The 20,120-nt window shown below is 39.8% G+C and overlaps 1 protein-coding gene and 1 long non-coding RNA gene across 2 annotated transcripts; both read left to right on the top strand.

The window, feature by feature from the left end:
* The first annotated feature begins 7,639 nt into the window (after positions 1-7,639).
* Positions 7,640-8,724, top strand: LOC311085619. Its single transcript, XR_014606887.1, has 3 exons — positions 7,640-7,933; positions 8,254-8,371; positions 8,663-8,724. It is a non-coding gene; the product is annotated as an uncharacterized lncRNA (long non-coding RNA).
* Positions 8,725-8,894: 170 nt separating this feature from the next.
* LOC311085860 (uncharacterized protein) lies at positions 8,895-13,074 on the top strand (the record flags this gene model as incomplete). The annotated part of the gene is made up of 12 exons (XM_084118477.1): positions 8,895-9,097; positions 9,417-9,586; positions 9,682-9,780; positions 10,146-10,378; positions 10,467-10,645; positions 10,733-10,826; positions 10,984-11,328; positions 11,542-11,659; positions 11,736-11,827; positions 11,931-12,048; positions 12,320-12,436; positions 13,019-13,074. 12 exons carry the CDS (start codon positions 8,895-8,897, stop codon positions 13,072-13,074), a joined length of 1,824 nt encoding a protein of 607 aa, XP_083974603.1.
* Between the last annotated feature and the right edge of the window lie 7,046 nt (positions 13,075-20,120).

Raw genomic sequence — 20,120 nt, 5'->3', positions numbered from 1 at the left:
CTGACCTTCCGGCTCTTTCATTCGCGTGAGCCAGCGCAAGCTGCTGTGGTCGGTTCGTACCTTGAAAGGCCTCCCAAGTAGGTATTGCCGAAAATGGGATGTGAAATCGACAATGGCTAGCAGCTCCCGTCTCGTAGTGCAATAATTCTGTTCAGCTTTGGCTAGTTTACGGCTGCCGTACGCCAACACCCGTTCTGTGCCACCCTGCAATTGCGACAGAACAGCGCCGATACCGGTGTCGCTGGCATCGGTGTCCAGGATCATTTCACCATGGTCCAGAGGATAGCCTAAGACAGGGGCTGTGATGAGGTGGTGCTTGAGCGTGTCGAAGGCGGCTTGGTGTTCAGCGTGCCACTGGAAGTGTGCATTCTTCTTTGTCAGGTTATGTAACGGTTCGGCAATGGAGGCAAAGTCTTTCACAAACCTGCGATAGTAGGAGGCGAGGCCAATGAAACGTCTGACCTCTTGGACTGATGTGGGAGTGAGCCAAGCTTGGACTTTGTTGACTTTATTGGGGTCAGTGGCCACACCGTGCTCAGACACAATATGACCTAGATAGAGTGTCCAGCGTGTCTTGGATGCGGGGAAGCGGGTACGCGTCGGTGATGGTGTGGTTGTTGAGCGCCCTGTAGTCGATACAAAGGCGATAAGTCCCATCCTTTTTACGCACCATAACGATCGGTGAGGCCCAACTGCTGTGGCTGCGTGTGGCGATGCCGCTCTGGAGGCCCTCACTGATCTGCCGTTCTGCGCTTCGCTGCTTTTCCCCAGCCATACGACGAGGGGGCTGCTTCACCGGAGGTCCCGGCCGGGTTATGATGTCATGCTGCACAAGACTGGTCCGGCCCAGATCGCCAGGTCCCCTGGAAAAGACACTTTCATAGGCACACAACAGGTTAGATAGTTCAAGTTTTTCACTGTCATTAAAGTCAGTGGAACTCTGGGCATAGAGCTCCTGGAGGTGCTCTGGAACTGCAGGGGGGCTGGCTGGAAAGTCTGCCGCTGTGGGAACACTGGATGAGGGCAGAGCTTCAGCTGGCTGGAGGAGGCCTGCAATGGCACCTTCTTTAATAGTCACAGCCTTGTTGCCAGGGTTAAAAAGGCGTAATGGAACGATGTTGATGGGCTGTGCGTTGACTAGGGCTCTGGCAATGAGTACTTTGTGCTTTTCAACGAAGCCTTTTGTGGGGCTAAGCATCATGTCTCCCTGAGCTTCTCTGCAAAAGTGCACGTTGCCCTTGACTAGGTACTCTTGTCCCGCTTCAACCACAACAGTTCTGGCTACTCTTACAGCGTGTGACTTTGGAACAGTTTCTGGGTGAAAGTAGGGCACTTCTTCTCCAAACAGAATTATGCGGTGCTTACCGAAATCAAGGCGGGCCTCAGCTTGGGTGAGGAAAGGATGGCCAAGCAGCACCTCATTGCCCTCTATATCCGCTACAAGGAAGTCCACTACAGCTTGACGGTTGTTGATACTGACCGCTATCTTGGCCTCACCGAGCACTGGCACGTCTCCTGGTCCCACCCCGAGCAAAGTCTCTACGGTGGATGACTGAAGCGGTGGTCTCACGTCTTGGTGAATGGCGTTGTATTGGTGAAGGGGCAGCACGCTCCTCCGCGTTCCACTGTCCAGGACTGCACATACCTCCAGCTCAGATATGCGCATGTGAATGTTCATTTCACGATTCTGGCTTTTAAGGTGGAACACATTGGTCAGCGGGCTTTCTTTGGCAGCGCTTGAAAGGAAAGTCTTTGTATTTCTTTGAGGGGACGAGCACTGGCTCTGTTTGTGACCCCAACCATTACAGTTATAGCAGCGAATGTCACCCTTTTTAAAGTTCTTGTGCTGCTTTAGTGTTTTTGCGGATGTGCGTGGGACAAAGTGATTGGGTGATGGGTTAACTGCAGAGGTAATGGTAGTCACAGTCTCATTTTTGTCTCTTTCCCTGACAACAGCGGCCCGGGGCCTGCGTTCAGTGAGGTTGCGGGCCCCTGGCTGCATGATGCTGGTGACATAGGAAGCAGCTCTCTTGGTAGTGTCATGACGGTGGGCTATCTCGTAAGCTTTGGCTAGTGTAGCTGGACGTTTTTCTAACAGTCTTTGAACTAGCTCTGCATCACCCAGGCCGTTTGTGAAAACTTCAACAGCTATAGCGTCTTGCTCAGCCTCTGACCAATCACCATAAGCTACAGCTACTTTTCCATAAATGTCATCTCTGAACACATGAAGCGCCTCGCCAGATTTATGCACTCTCTGCCTCAGCTCTACTGCTACAGCCGCTGCATGATCTGAAGAAGGGCCATAAGCAGTTTCGAGTTCCTCCAGCAGGCGGCGGTAGTCCCATTTGGATGAACGAGGGTTTCTGTGGACGATGGCGCCTGCAGCTCCGGTGAGGCAGAATTTCAGCTGAATGGCCATTGTTTTGACTGACCAGTGATTTGCCTCTGCGCAGCTCTCAAACCTGTGCAGAAACTCTCTCCACGGTGTGCTGCCGTCGTACTGGCCGGGACGTAGAGTGGGGACTCTCTCTTTGGGGTTATAGTCCTCATCACTGTCCGACAGAGGAGGCTGACGGGACGCAGAGCGGCTCTTACGTGTTGGAGATGAGGGACAGGGCTGGCGCAATGGGAAATGTCCATGTTTTACAGTCATGTCACACAGAGCTGTCCTAAACTAAACACATTGGAGACACATCCCACAACACCATTTAAACACACCAAAAGAAATGTTACTTTAGAGAAGTCAGAATTCTTGAGTCATAGTTGTTCAACACATGAACATGAAGCAAAGGTCCAACATGCATGTTCACCTCTGAACTCTTTAATTCTGTTAATGTTTTTCATGTTCTCCGTGAATCAAATCATAAAGTACATTATGTGGTGAATGAATCTGCCCCATAATGAGTGAGATCGAAGAAGATTCACAACAGTTTTGAAGAAGAGTTTGAGCCTTAAAGTATTTGACTGACTGTGCTTAAACTGTTGTTGTCTCTTATGACCTAGTAGATCGTAAAACCGTTGCCACTTATGGTCTCTACGATCAGCTTAGCTCCCGATGCTTTTGGGAAACGCAGCGGAGACCTGAATCAGCCTTTCGTGACATTTGAATTATCCGGTGTAATGCGATCTCATGCAGAATGCAGAGCAGTGATTGGAGTAAACGAGTTTCTTCTTGTTAATAATGCGCACAGAACCGCTTAATGAGAGACGCTGAAATTAACACATCATGTGGCAAGCGCGCGCTTCATGAAACAAATCGCACTGATTTCTCTGTCGTCTGTTCAACACAGCACTGTTGTGTTTCAGAGATATGGTCGTCGTAAGAGTGCGTTGTTTGCGTTCCCTTGCATGCATTTTGCTACAACGCAAAACATATAGCCTATATAAAAAGTATTTCACATGTACACACACGAGCACGAAAGCGTTTTCTGCGCTGAACAACGCAATGAGTTTAACAACACTCGCAGCATAAATATTAGTATTGAAATTCTAGGTCCTGGGCCTACTGTCAAATAAAATTATTAGTCTATTATATTTTTTTTAAATTCTGATTTTTGTCATATCAAACCTTTGGTTATGATTAAGCTTAGGCTACTTATTCTTTTTCTTTTCTTTAAATTTGTTCTGCCATGTCTGGTAAATAAGTTGAGGCTGCAGACAAAAACTACTCAGTATTCTTCACATTATTTCAACAGCCATTAGGATGTTAGGCTCTCAATTTTTGATAATGTGCCAAAAGTTTGTATTGCAATTAAACTTGTCATTCATACTATAACAAGGAAAAAAACTGCTCCAAAGAGAACTAACGCCTCCCACCCCACATTCATGCTTTAAAATTATTTTATATTTTGGTGGGTCTTGAGATAGATTATTCTTGTCTAGTTGGGTCCTGGAATGGAAAAGTTTGGGAACCCCTGTACTAAAGGCATACGATGCTTTTGGGAAACGCAGCGCCTTTTGTAAGATTTGAATTCTCCTGTGTAATGCGATCTCATAGCGATTTCTTTTAACGTTGGTACATCGTGCAAAATGTTTGTGTGTGTGTCATTCCAACCCAGTCTCACGGCAGTTCGTGACATAGTAACGAAATTTAATCTATTGATTCGTGTTCGTGGACACGATTTTCCCCATTTTTTCGTGTCAGTCAGCACGACTTTCAATCTAATGTATTTCAATGGGACGTATTTTTCGTGCCTGCACCACGTTTTTCTTTCGAGAGCACAGTATTGTTTTTTCTCAATTGTTATTCATTTTGCAAACTTTAAGAGCTACATTACTCAATATTTAATCAAGAGATTTTAATCCTCGTTTTTATTGCTTTATATTCGGTAGACTACTCAACATTAATCTATTTATTCGTGTCCAAGGGCACAAATATCCTTCTTTTTTTCGTGTCACTCAGCACGACTTTCAATGCATTTCAATGGGACGTATTTTTCGTGCCTGCACCACGTCTTTCTTTCGAGAGCACACTATTGTTTTTTCTCAATTGTTATTCATTTTGCAAACTTTAAGAGCTACATTACTCAATATTTAATCAAGAGATTTTAATCCTCGTTTTAATTGCTTTATATTCGGTAGACTACTCAACATTAATCTATTTATTCGTGTCCAAGGGCACAAATATCCTTCTTTTTTTCGTGTCACTCAGCACGACTTTCAATGCATTTCAATGGGACGTATTTTTCGTGCCTGCACCACGTCTTTCTTTTGAGAGCACACTATTGTTTTTTTCTCAAATGTTAGGCTATTCCTTTTGCAAACTTTAAGGGCTAGGCCTACATATTACTCAACATTTAATCAGGAGATTTTAATCCTTGTTGTATTGCTTTATATTCGGTAGGCTACTCAACACGAATTGATTCGTGTCCATAGGCACGAATTTCCTTCTTTTTTTCGTGTCACTCAGCACGACTAATCTAATGTATTTCAATGGGGCGTATGCACCACATCTTTCTTTTGAGAGCACTCTATTGTTTTTTCTCAGATGTTACTATTCCTTTTGCAAACTTTAAGGGCTACATTACTCAACATTTAATCAGGTGATTTTAATCCTTGTTGTATTGCTTTATATTCGCTAGGCTACTCAACACGATTTGATTCGTGTCCAAGGGCACGAATTTCCTTCTTTTTTTCGTGTCACTCTGCACGACTTTCAATCTAATGTATTTCAATGGGGCGTATGCACCACATCTTTCTTTCGAGAGCACACTATTGTTTTTTCTCAAATGTTAGGCTATTCCTTTAGCAAACTTTAAGGGCTACATTACTCAACATTTAATCAGGAGATTTTAATCCTTGTTGTATTGCTTTATATTCGGTAGGCTACTCAACACGAATTGATTCGTGTCCAAGGGCACGAATTTCCTTCTTTTTTCGTGTCACTCAGCACGACTTTCAATCTAATGTATTTCAATGGGGCGTATGCACCACATCTTTCTTTCGAGAGCACACTATTGTTTTTTCTCAAATGTTACTATTCCTTTTGCAAACTTTAAGGGCTACATTACTCAACGTTTAATCAGGAGATTTTAATCCTTGTTGTATTGCTTTATATTCGGTAGGCTACTCAACACGAATTGATTCGTGTCCAGAGGCACGAATTTCCTTCTTTTTTCGTGTCACTCAGCACGACTTTCAATCTAATGTATTTCAATGGGGATTATGGGGCGTATGCACCACGTCTTTCTTTCGAGAGCACACTATTTTTTCTCAAATGTTAGGCTATTCCTTTAGCAAACTTTAAGGGCTACATTACTCAACATTTAATCAGGAGATTTTAATCCTTGTTGTATTGCTTTATATTCGGTAGGCTACTCAACACGAATTGATTCGTGTCCATAAGCACGAATTTCCTTCTTTTTTCGTGTCACTCAGCACGACTTTCAATCTAATGTATTTCAAAGGGACGTCTATTCCGTGCCTGCACCACGTCTTTCGTTGCAACATGGTCTCACCCCTATTCGTCACATGCCGTTTGGTCATTTCCCCCTCACGTCCAAAGCCGACGTTGAGGGTACCCCCTATTCGTCACTTGACAACGGAGAGGGTCGTCCGATAGATTTGAGTGCGAATCCCTCATCTTTGAATTTTGAACTTTGATTATTTTCCTAACCCTAACTCTTTTTCCTCTCTTTTTATATAATTTTGGGCTACATTAAAATTGCATAATTACAAGACGGTAGCCTATATTTTCTATATGCTTAAAACATTCCAAGGTTCATTTAGGTGGGATATTTTATAATTTTCGATCACATATTGTGGTAATTTCCCCCCTCACGTCCATAAGCCGACGTTGAGGGTAGCTTGCTGAAACTCTTTTCTAAATCGGTAATATCACGATTTTTCCTCTCTTTTTTATATTATTGTGGACTACATTAAAACGACATAATTGCAGGACTGCATATTTGCTGTAGGCTTAAAACATGCCTTAATTTATTGTGGGATATTTTATAATTGTCGATGGTATTTCAATTTGCAATGGCTTATAGTGAGCCTACTTTTCTTTTCTTTTTTTTCTGCGCCAAAAAAAAGAAAAGAAAAAAAGAATAGCCTACTTTTATAGAACTTTCATCTCAATACTGATTATGAAGTTGTAATAAATTAATTATATAGCCTACTGCAGACATGTTTATATTACTTTATATGGACATATCCTTTGGCAAAGAGATGGATGCATTCTGGGAAGTGATATGTGTTTAAATGTAATGGCTACATACTCGTTTTTCCTTCACTTGGACATTTATGCTGACCCCTTTAAAAGTTTGAGCACGGATATAAAATATTAAGACTGTACTTTTTAATTATGATTGATATTTTGGCGCAATTTTGTGCAACACGTCACTGTGTGCGACCATCGGAGAAACCATTGCCCAGCGCGATTCCACCACGGTAAGTCGCTTACAACAGTCTAATAAGCAAGATGAATTCATAAGCATTATTTACACGTCCAAAATGAATAAAATTACGAGTTTATATAAAAAAAAACATGTTCTAAGCCTAGATATAGGTTCTAGATGTATATATACAAAATAAAATTATGAGTATTTCCACATAAAAAAAAAAAAACATGTTGTGATATATATATCACAACATGTGTTTTTTTATGTGGAAATACTCATAATTTTATTTTGGACGTGTAACTGCTTATTGAGAATTTTTTGGGGGAATAGTAATTGGGGACATTTAGATGATGTGATTTTCTCTCGATCATCGTGGTTCACACACAACGTCACTGTAATGTGTTAGTAATAACAATATTATCACTTGGTCTAACGTTATACTGCACATAACGCTGCCTTTAAATCTGGGATGGCGAACCCCTAGACACATGTTACGTGCCATTAAAAAAAAATGTTACGCGACTTTTAACAGTAGCACAGGAAATAGGAACAACGTGAATCTGTATTTATTTATCCTAAGCATTTACAAGAAAATGGGAATCACTCAATATTTGGGTACACTTTTTAAATCTTATATCAACATAACACTACATAATTAACATTTTCTGTTGTTCTCCCTGCAGATCCTGTCAAACATATCACCTGTCGAACCTATCCGAACCTGATTTTCAAAACCCAAAGGCACTTTTAAGAGCCAACCTCTATCTCTTCATTATTTTCTATCTTACATCCTCTCTTTCATCCTCAATCTTTATCTATCTCACAGTCTTTATCTATTGCTCTTTCTTTCCTCCCTGTCTGTCTTTGTCTACTTGTCTGTCTTACCCATCTTTGTCAGTCTGTCTGTTTGTATCTGACTGTGTCTGTCTGTCTGTATCTGACTGTCTGTCTGTCTGTATTTCTGTCTGTCTGTATCTGACTGCATTGCAATGGCCACCAAGCATAAACTTGATTCACAGGATCCCCACTACCAAGAGGGGAGACGCATGGCTCTGGAGCTGAAACATGAACACATTCTAGCTGAAGCCAAGGTTAGAGTTTTTGTACACCTCAATCGTTTTATAACAACAAACATAACAAATTAAAGTAAAACGTGATGAGGAATATGTAAGAATGATGAGTGCAGAAGATTTAATACAGGTATATTGCATGATGCATCCTGCCATGCTCTGTGACATGTGTTAATAAGGGAATATATAATAATAATAATAATAATAATAATAGTATATGCAGTTCCATCCCTCTGAGTTACAGAGACTTGGAGAATCTATTCCAAGGCTCATTTAAGCCTTTTGGTTACCGTACTTTTATCAACATCAGTCTTACAAGAAATATTCACTCCAATACACAGAGAGCAGCTGATGAGAGGAAACGTGTACGAGACCCTCCACACACCTCTAAAAGGGAATCTGTAGGACGTGGTAAGCCGAGGGGGAGGCGAGGAGGGCGACGCCATGCCTCCGCTACAGGTTATATCTGAATTATTTGACATTTGTAGGAGGAATTTACAATGATAATGTTGGACCAACTCAAATTAGAACACTGTAATTGTTTATTTAGAGTTTAAAATATTCAAATATCTAAAAAGACATTAAAAAGTAGATAAACCTTTCAGTGACACTATTGTAGAAGACACTACCATGTACTTAACAAAAATATGTCTGATTTCATAAATTGTTTAGTATATAGTTTGAAAAGAAGAACAAGAATAGAGTGTTATAGCCTAACTTGTTCTTATTCTTCTATGTGCTGTTTTACAGCCACATACCCCACGGTCGAGTGCTCCCTGTCATCCAGTGTGGAGGTTCCACTTACTGCAACCTCAACAAAACTAAATCCTCATGAGGAATTTGGTAATTCACAGTGATGAATTTATCCATGTACAGTATAAAAAAAGTGTTCATTCTAATACTGATCAGTTGACTTTTAATTGTTCCTTATCTAAATTATCCCTTACCGCTTTATTTTTGGATTTTCTTTACAGAAAAAAATATGGAGAGGCTCTCTGATATTTTGGCATCATGTCCTTCTGCTGCTCAGCCTCAAAGTAGCTCTGCATCATCATGGTCTTTTCGGCAGCAGAAAGCCTCAGAGCGCTGGAAAGAAGCAAGACCATACCACCTAAAATGCCTTATTTCAAAAGAGGCTGTTGGTCATCCCCTGTGTTACCTTTGCAACGAGCCTGCTGTTATTAGGTTGGTTTTCATTAATACCAAACTTCAATTACCCAGGGTGGGTTTGCTGAGTGCCCTGCTTTATAGGCTAAGATACATGTCTTTTGGGATGGGAGAAGACTTAGATACCCAGATGAAAAACACATTAATGAGAAAAGCACATCTAGGACCTTCTTGCTGTGAGGTGACAGTGCTAAACGCTGAGGCACTATGCAATCCTATACAATAAAATCGAACCTAGTAAAAGTGAAATAGCTTAAATAGAGTGTACAGTACTTTATATGAGTTATTCACCTGAAATAATGTATTATATTATAATATTGTTTTATTTTCTCCTTAGGTGCAGGGAGTGTCTTCCTGAGGAGTGGTTCTGTGGGGACTGTGATGTATTGCATCACAAAAAACATCCACTCCACAACAGGGAATGCGTGATTCGTGGTTTTTTTGAAGCCATTCCTCCGACCACATGCATCATTAAAGGGGAGGATGGATATTGCACCCATGAGCAAGGTACGTTCTCACGAAAGCTTTAATTTTGCTGTTCAATGTGTGTCTGCAGACAGTTACAGATAATCTAAATTATTGGTTTTCCTTCTTTTTGCCAGCTTGCATTTTGCCAACTGTGAAGGTGCCAGACTGCTCCTGTGGAGGCACAAACTTCACTGTGTTACCAGGCAAACCAGTGATTTTAATTACCATCAATGGTAAAAAAATAAATATATATATATATATTGTAGATTTGATGTTTTTCACACTAGTGTGCTGTGGCATTGTGCTTACAATTGCAGAAGTGACAGAACATATGGAATAGCACATGGTAATGTTATTAACTGTAACAAAGACCTGTTATTGTCCTCCGCAAAGAAAAAAATTATTAGCATCTTTCCAGCATGATGTCCAATCAATACAGCAGTGTGGAATTTAGTGAATTTGAAAATATAAATGTGGGATTATAGGAACTTGTGCAATGTCTCTCAACCATTCACAATGTGCATAATGAACTAAGTGTTGTAAAATTAAGTATGTGGTAAATGTGTATTATATTTTTAATTATTTTTTTTGTTCCAAGGGCGTTTTGACTTGCATCAGCCACTGTATGAATGTCAAACATGCCAGCAGCAGTGGACCCCTGACTTTAAAGACCTCCTAAGAAGTGGATATTGGCCAGCCTCCATCACCAATTCCACACTTTATACACTGGACCTCTTGAGCTCCTTTCAGGAACTCAAGATCATCTCTCCGGGATTCTCCAGACAAGCCTTCGCAAAGCTGCTGGAACATCGCACTAAGTGTGGAGGAAGAGTAAGTGTAAATGTTATTACCATTTTATTAAAAAAAATTCCATAAGCAGACAATATCAAAATACTATTTCATTCTATATATTTTCCAGTCTGGACCTATCAACGGCGATGCACTGCAGCGCAGCTTCTTAGAGCTTTCGTATGCATCATTTGAGGAAGACCAGCTCTGCTGTAGTGCTCCTTTCACCTGCCCAGCCTGCACACCAGAAATGTTGGCTGTTTCAGCAGATGGAAACAGAAAGCTATATCGCTTTCGCCGAAACGGAAGGTGATCTTTCTTTCAGTCTTTTTATTGATTTATTTTCTTACTTCATATATTTCATGAACGGATTTTCTATTTTTCTTTCTTCCTCAGCTCTGATGATCCTGGCTTTTTTGAGGGGCTCTTTGTGGCTGAAGACAGCGCGGTGTCTAGATTTGTCGACACCATACAGAAAGCAGTGAAAAATGCAAGTTGACAAAATAGTTGTTACAATAATAAACGTGACCCCCACTTCAATTACTCCTGCCTACCAATTACAAAATCAAATTGAGAGAATAAATGCCATATATTGAATGACGCCATTGCTTTTATTTGATTTGTCGTGTTTGTTTTGTGTGTCATAGACACAGGGAAGAGGCACATGTGGGGACTCCCAGTGGACAGCAGCGAGGGAAACTTCAAGGAGGGCTTCAAAATTGGATGAAGAGGGGATGGAGGTTGCTGTGTGTCGCCATGGGTTCCTTTTGAAAGCCCTTAATATGTACAGGGGGGAGATATTTGCCTACCCTCTGTACCTTCAAAGGGAGCTCATGCCAGCCAAGGCACAATTCTTCGCAATGGACGTGGCATGCAAATACTGGCCATACCTGGAGAAAGTAGCTAGTGTCCTTCCTGCTCTTCAGGAGCTGACCACTATGAAACCCTTTCTCAGTGTAATGCATGCTCGAGCACATGCTACTAAGTGTGAGGTGTGTATAATATTTTGGCATCATATGTACATTTGTAATATTTACAAGCACATTAATAATATGAAATATAAGTTAAGCTACACTATATTATCTTGTCTTTTTGCATAACCATTTCTTGCATGGAATGTAATGCCCTTTGATGAAAATTGTGGTTTGTGATATTGGGCTATATAAATAAAATAAAATTGAATTTCTTCCACCCTTTACTAACAGATTAACTGGAGTGGCAGGAACCAGGAAGGAGCAGGGACAACCGCTGGTGAGGAGGTGGAGCAAGTGAACAGCTACCTCTCACGTTGTGCCCTGACGACCAAATATATGTCCAAAGCAGGTGATCGGAGTTTGCAATATTTGTGTATAAATTTTTTTAGATTGATCATCATAACCTCATTATTTGCTTTCAACAGCACGGGTGGACATGCTTACTTTGCATGCAATGGGGTGGAACGAGAAAAAAAATCTCTCTTTACATCAGGGACTTTCCACAAGATATGTGAAGGTAAGTCTCCTATTAATTGTTTTGTGTCCTTTTGTTGTGTTTACTTGGCCTGTTGTTAATCATACAAAGTTTTAATCCTTATTATTGTATAACTGTTCATCAGTCTTGTCAGAGACTCAAGGATGAGACTGCAAGGCTAGCTGACCTAAAAACAGAGCTAGATTGCACAGATGAAGTGGTGTCACAGTGGCTATCTGATGTAAAAGAATGGGCAGCTGGTGGTAAGCATGACCAGATAAAAGAAACAACAAATATCCCTTTCTACAATCTAAATTTTATGTTTGATATTAAAGAGCAGCAAAAAATAGTAGGCGGATCTTCATCTAATGTGATGCCACATTTATGTCAGGTTTATTAGTATATTCCAGTTCCCTGCAGGAAGTGCACATACAAAGTTTAAATAAGTTGGATTAAAAGGTTTTACATGAAATTCAAGCAGAGAAACGGTTCTGTGTTTTAACAGTGAATTTGCTTTCACTATATCTTCTACAGAGACACCTGATACATCTTGTGCCAGTCAAGGCACCACACACAGAGGACTTCAGCAATCAATTGAGGGGCTTTACCTTAGTGTGAGGCACCGGAAGCGAACCCTCTACCGTCAGAATGGTATAACTATATAATATAATAGGTTGATAAATTCAGGCTATGTATGCATCCTATTCCACCAACATGGAATTAGCAAATAATGTAGTAGCACAGTTCAGCTCAATCATTGAATTCTGTTCTTTAAATGACCAGTCTGTAGGATTTAGTGGTATCTATCAGTGAGGTTTGACGATTGCAACCAGCTTACCTCACCTCTATCTTTCCAAGCTACGGTAGCCGACGAGAAAATGTGAGAGGTACTATCCTAAACCCAGTGTTTGTTTGTCCGTTGTGGGCTACTGTAGGAACATGGAGGTGCAACATAGCGGCCTCCGTGGAAGGGGAACGTATTTAAAACTGCCCATTCTTAATTAATTAATGCACAATTATTATTTTCAGGCAATCATGAAAAGTGTGTGTGTTAGTTAGATTCCCCCCAAAATGTTACACACTGGACAATTAGTTTCCCATGTCAGTCTACATTATCATTTTCACATACTTCAATAACTGCAGCTTTGCTTTTCAATTTTTTGGTGCTATAATTTTTTTCTTGTTGAAGAGTTCTGTCAAAAACCTCTGCCTCTGTACTTTATGTCTTTCTAGACAGCAGCAAGTTTTTAGATGCTTCACAGGAATTTACCGTATTTTCCGCACTATAAGGCGCACTTAAAAGCCTTTATTTTTTTCAAAAAACGACAGTGCGCCTTATAATCCGGAGCGCCTTATATATGGATCTGGCGCCTTATGTTAACGTCTGTTAAACAACCGCTGACTTAAACCTTGTTTATACTTTCGCCTGACACCGGAGCGCGAGCCTCCGCTGACTGCGCGCGCAACTCCCCAAACAGACGAGGCATTTATACTTGACGCAACTGTTTTGTTTTAGACTGAACACCAGACCATACAACTGATTTAGACGCGCAAACTGGGTGCCGGTGTGATGAGATGTACTACTAATATCCGTCTGCTCGGGCAGATTCGGCTCAAAGTCATGCATCTTCGGATTCAGAGGCGCGCGCGCTGTTAAGCCGAATCTGCCTGAGCAGACGGATATTATTTTTTTTATTAACTTCGCGCTCATGCGGACGCGTCGAGTATAAACAAGGTATCTTGGTTTACATTTGGACTTTGGATGTGATCTTAGGCTTGAAAAGGTTGGTGACCACTGCATAACGCAAACCCAGTCAAACGTTTGACTGCAGTATCTTCTATTCTATATGCGCCTTATAATCCGGTGCGCCCTATATATGAAAACAGTTCTAAAATAGGCCATTCATTGAAGGTGCGCCTTATAATCCGGTGCGCCTTATAGTGCGGAAAATACGGTATTTACAGTTCTGCTTTATAGAGCATACTGAACTAAGGCATGCATGTTACATATTGAGTGTTGTAATATTAATTTAGTTTAATGGTGTATTTTCAGTTTTCTTATGTATCAATTTGATAAAAAAAAGTCAATGTTTGTAGTGATTATGCAAGATTGTCTCATGTGTACATATAACTGTTATTGATTCTTAGCAAACATTTCAATCAAGAAACGAGTGCACGACCAAGTGATGTTAACAAGGCGACTGCATGAGGAAAGAAGCGTTTTGGTGTTGGAGATGGCACAACACTGCACGTGGTTGCAGAGCCTGGCAATGGTTCTCAAGAACAAGTTGGCTGAGGAGGGTAAGTTTAATTAAAACCCTGTCCATCTAATGTGTTTAAAAAAAACGTACAAAAAAACACATCAGTCACAGAACTTGGATGGAGTAGAACGGTTATGGCTCTCTTTGCCGTGGTCCTTTGGGATATACATAAAATGGGGATTCAAGTTGTTACTGTAGCTATGGTAACAAGTCAGTAAGGCTATAAAGATTCACATTTGCTTGAAAGATGTGCAGATTTGTTGTACTATGTCTGTTACTGGAAAGCGGAAATGAACAAAAGAATTTGAACATTGGAATTTGTGTCCTGGTGTGTTACATGGGGTTAGCATAACATCAAGATTAATCTTATTATTATATCCTCCAGTCAACATAGAAAACCTTGCTGGTCAGCAAGTAACAAAATATGTTACTTCAGCACAACTGTAGTGAAGAAGAAAACTGTTAACTTAAAACAGCTATCAGACATATATATGCTGCTTTGGGCCTCCCTACATACAGTAAAGTCACCTCAGTGAGCCATGTTGCCTTAAGTTGTTTTATACAGAAGCTTGCCTGGTCCCATGTCAGCGATACACATAAAAATGGCAATCATCCTGCTATGTAGATATGAATTGGTGATATCTTTTTACTCCATTTAAGTTATTTGGCCCAAACATAAATGATCACATTCATCTAATCTTTCCTAATGATCCGCTAGCTGGCCGCCCCATAAGCAAGCCGTCAAAAAACGTGTCTCTGTAGGCAGCCTAGGCTCAGATCTGCACACAAAAACAGTTGCGCTCACCACCACTCAAAACCAAAACAAATAGTGTTCCAACCAATCACGGCGGGTGTTGTGAGGTTTTGCGCTCGTGCACGGCTGCCTATGACGGCTGCACGCGAAACTCACAACACCCACCCCTGTCGGTGATTGGTTGGAACACTATTTGTTTTGGTTTTGAGTGGTGGTGAGCGCAACTGTTTTTGTGTGCAGATCTCAGAGCCTAGGCTGCCGACAGAGACGCGTTTTTTTTTACTGCATGCTTATGGGGCGGCCAGCTAGCGGATCATTAGGAAAGATTAGATGAATGTGATCATTTATGTTTGGGCCTGAAATCACTGATACAACCTTTAATATAGTTTGTCTTTAATGTAATCTCGTTTGTATTTTGAGACGTAGACCAGGGAAATGAGGGACTTTGCTGTCTCTTGAGAAGAAGACTGTCAGAGGTGTCAGAAAGGTTCCAAGTGGTCCTCCAACAGTACAAGACTGCCTTAGGTCCTGAGGCCTCTGTTCTTCTACATGTTGAAGAGGAAGATCAAAGTGGCCTCAGTAGTCCAGACACCAGTGAGGATGAAGAGGAAAACACAATTTAGGTCATTCATTTATTAATATTATGTATGTTTGTTTGTTTGTTTTTTGGAATAACCCCCTGTTACTGTTATTCTTAATAATTTATTTGTGTATTTTATTAATGCTTTACACACCTTACTTATTCTAAAACAGCTGAAATTCACTCTCTTATCCTAATTCTTGCTTTTTTGTTTTTCTGTATTTCCCCAGATGGAGGCTGCACGAAGGACTATGTTGAAGGAAATGGACTTGCCCTATATCTGTGTATTATTAGTATGCTGATTGATTAACCACATCAAAATCTTGTTAAAAATTCAAACTGTGTCTTTAGATTTTCCAAGCAATTTAGTTAGCACATTGCACAGTTCATTGAAAATGCACAAACCTCTCAGTATAGGTGCACCAATCTTATCCAAAAATGTAAACTTTGCATGTATGATATTACCAGATGTAATTACTGGGCTCATATGATATCAGGGTAGTGTATACTCTTTTAAGAGAGACTCCCCTTAATTGTGGTGACCCTGTGACCTTTCCTTTTGCACCAACGTTAGGCCAAACTTTTGACTTGCATACAACAAATGTTATGAACCGATTTCTGTAATTTGCTGAGCAATGAATCATGTCATGTTGACCTTATGACATTCCCTGTAGCACAATCATTAGACCAGAATGTAAAATTGAATATTGTCTAATTGGGCAGATTGCCATGAAATCTTGTAAGCACATGATGACTTTGGTGACCTCATGACAGTTCCTCTATCATCACATTTAGGCCTTAATGTAAAAACTCATTCTTGATTGCATTTCTCAAAATTCACTTATTCTGCGGTGCAGCAGCAGTGTCTGTGTCAGTCTATGTCATTTTTTTTTTTTCCCAGAGGAGGCTGCCTATGGATTACTACTTGATTGGGTGTATATAACTGTTGTGTAACTTTATATTACTGCAAAGATGCATTATAGTATGTAACAGAAAAACACACCGTTTTTTATTTTACGATCATAATTTATATTGTATATTATTACAGTTGACAGATGACTTAATTCTTTGTTCTGCTGGAGCTTTTTGCAAGTGAACTTAACCTCACAGTCCAATGTTTTTAGTTAAATACAGCCTTATGGCTTGTTTGACAAATATGCATTTGGTGTATTTTCACTGGTATTGTTGTGAGAGACAAGAAATAAAGTATTTCCAAAGATGAATATTTTGTTTTTACTTTTTCATACTTTATTGAAAAACAATATTTTATATTTTTATAGTTGATAAAAAACATCACACTGTGGAATCTTGTTTACAGATAAACTGTTTAACAGTTTAAACTCTGTTTAACATCAAGCATTATTAATTAATTACTTTTAATGCATGTCTTTTTACTTATTTTCAAACAATCAACCTTGTTTGTAATTAAACCAGATCTATCATAATAAGTAATGTGTATCTGTTAGGTGTATATGTTACAGTTTTTCCCGATTGCTGAAACACTATAACTATGGATATGAACTCAAATTTCAAAAACGCAACACCGTTTATCAAAAAGCACACCCTTTTCCCCAAACTATAAACACTACTCCCCAGTTTTGACACATGAGTCAGATTTGTTAAACTTTCACTGCAAAACTTTACACACATTATCCATTTATCATTGCCTACACAATGTTGTAATTTAGAAAGCACTACACAAAGAGTCAAAACTGATCACACAGCAATCAGAACCTTCAACAGATCGATGAAACGGATAAGATGAGAGGGGGAGGAGAAAGGGAAAGGGCAAAGAGACAAGCATTCTCAGATGAGATTTGTGCCAGCTCCCTAGTTGGGGTCATCCCTCTGTTCCCACAGCTCTATGTTACCACGGCCCTATGTTCCCACTGCCCTATGTTCCCACATTTCTGTGAATTTTTTTTTACTGAAAATTTTGAAAATTAGGTTCTATGTTCCCACAACCATATGTTCCCACAGTCCTATGTTCTCTCAATATTTTTCTAATTTCAAAGATTTTTCTCAAAATGAAACTCTAAGTCAAGTCATTTTCTTACCACATTTAACCCTCGGGAAAAGGTTGGGAGAAATCTGTCAGGAACTCTATGATCCCACATTTCTAGGACATTTTCAAAATTGAGTATTGTGTTCATACATTTCCCTATAATTTCAACAGCTAGTCTATACTACTACAGCTAGTCTACACTACAGCTATTCTACACTGCTACAGCTAGTTAGGGTAAGGTTTAGGGTTAGGGTAACCCTAACCCTCTGTGGGAACAAAGAGCTGTGGGCACTTAGGGCTCTGGGAACATAGGGCTGTGGTAACACAGGGCTGTGGGAAGATATGCACGCTCCCCCCTGTAGAGACGTGCCATTGAACTTGTTACTAAGCGTACAAATCAGCGTCCATACTTGAAGTTCTTCCAGTTTTCAGAGTAGGGTTAGTTTTAGGGTTATAAAATTGTAGCTTTACTATACACTCACCTAAAGAATTATTAGGAACACCTGTTCAATTTCTCATTAATTCAATTATCTAATCAACCAATCACATGGCAGTTGCTTCAATGCATTTAGGGGTGTGGGCCTGGTCAAGACAATCTCCTGAACTCCAAACTGAATGTCAGAATGGGAAAGAAAGGTGATTTAAGCAATTTTGAGCGTGGCATGGTTGTTGGTGCCAGACGGGCCGGTCTGAGTATTTCACAATCTGCTCAGTTACTGGGATTTTCACGCACAACCATTTCTAGGGTTTACAAAGAATGTTGAGACATTCAGATGGTAGAGTCAGAATTTGGCATAAACAGAATGAGAACATGGATCCATCATGCCTTGTTAACACTGTGCAGGCTGGTGGTGGTGGTGTAATGGTGTGGGGGATGTTTTCTTGGCACACTTTAGGCCCCTTAGTGCCAATTGGGCATCGTTTAAATGCCACGGCCTACCTGAGCATTGTTTCTGACCATGTCCATCCCTTTATGACCACCATGTACCCATCCTCTGATGGCTACTTCCAGCAGGATAATGCACCATGTCACAAAGCTCGAATCATTTCAAATTGGTTTCTTGAACATGACAATGAGTTCACTGTACTAAAATGGCCCCCACAGACACCAGATCTCAACCCAATAGAGCATCTTTGGGATGTGGTGGAACGGGAGCTTCGTGCCCTGGATGTGCATCCCACAAATCTCCATCAACTGCAAGATGCTATCCTATCAATATGGGCCAACATTTCTAAAGAATGCTTTCAGCACCTTGTTGAATCAATGCCACGTAGAATTAAGGCAGTTCTGAAGGCGAAAGGGGGTCAAACACAGTATTAGTATGGTGTTCCTAATAATCCTTTAGGTGAGTGTATATATCAACAATCTCCTACAGTTGAAACATACATTATACTATATTTAAATGATCAAGATAAAAAAAAAATCACGAGGCTATCAGGTCATTGAGTATATTTGACTGTTATTGTAGTTGTAGAACAACCATCAGGGCTGTCTCCAATGTACACTATTTACTTTTTATTTCCAACTGCTTGCACACATTTTCAAAACTATGTCACCTTTTTTCAAAACTTTCCCAAAACTGTACACACAAAATTGTGTGTAGCCTAGTGTTTTGAAAAAAGTGTTTTATGCTATTAGTCAAAGGCTGAGAAATAGTTTATTGTTTTTGGAGATGTGGTGTGAAGTTTTGCACTTTGAGTGAGAGGTTTCAAAAAATCGTGTGACATAAAAAAGATTTTGTGTGTAAGCAGTTGGGAAAAAACTGTATAAACTACAATTCCCACGAGAGACGTGCCATTGATCTTACAAAGTGTACATATCAGTCACCATACTTGTAGTTCTTCTGGTTTCCCAACCAGGAATAATGTTATAAAAATGTGTCTTTACTATTCTATATTAAGAAACATACATTATACAGCCGAAACATACATTAGGCTATATTTATAGGCTATATGATTAGGATTAAAAAAAAAAAAAAAAAATCGCCAAGACTTCAAATCTGTGGTTTTAGCTAGGCTACAGTAGACATGAATTCAAGATTGTCGGCGGGAGTTATGCTACCCTTCAAAGAGCGACTAAAAAAAAAAAAAAAAAAAAAAAGTTTTATTTAACATTATGTTTATTTATTTATTTATGGCCTGCAAATGTTTTACCAACTGATGAATGTAATAAACTGCCACTTATAAATATGTCAGCATTAGATGCAATAAGTATACAAACAATATCCTAATATTACAGTAAAGAATTCCAAAATGTGTGAAAAACACTGTTCAGTTCTAGAAGATAAAATCATATATTTTATTTGGATGAATCAGTCTGTTTATCAGATTTACCAATTGCTATAGTTTGTTTGTGCTGGTCAAGAATAGATACAATTGAACTGCAAGCAAAAACTTGGGGCCACTGTTTCAAATATGTGAGTGGCTCCTCCCCTAACAAATGTAACCTCACTCCAATTTTTTTTATAAAAACTTGAGAGCTCTGATTAAATTATATATGCTAAGCTAAATTTTAATTAAAAAAGAATCCACTTCATCACATATAAATATGCTCAATGTAGTCTGTTTCTTTTGTCTCAACCACTTCATCCTCATATTGTTTTGAATTAAATTCATGCATGGAAAAGTAAAAACAAAAATTATCATCTTTTGCAAGTGTTATTGTAGTGTATTTGTGTTCTTTCACAAAAATACAAGTGAAAATATTCCAAATGCTTATTTATTGCTTAATTACT

The sequence above is a fragment of the Abramis brama genome, assembly GCF_963993115.1.
Source record: "Abramis brama genome assembly, chromosome: 6".
Lineage (NCBI taxonomy): Eukaryota > Metazoa > Chordata > Actinopteri > Cypriniformes > Leuciscidae > Abramis > Abramis brama.
This window is presented reverse-complemented; position numbering and strand designations above follow the sequence as displayed.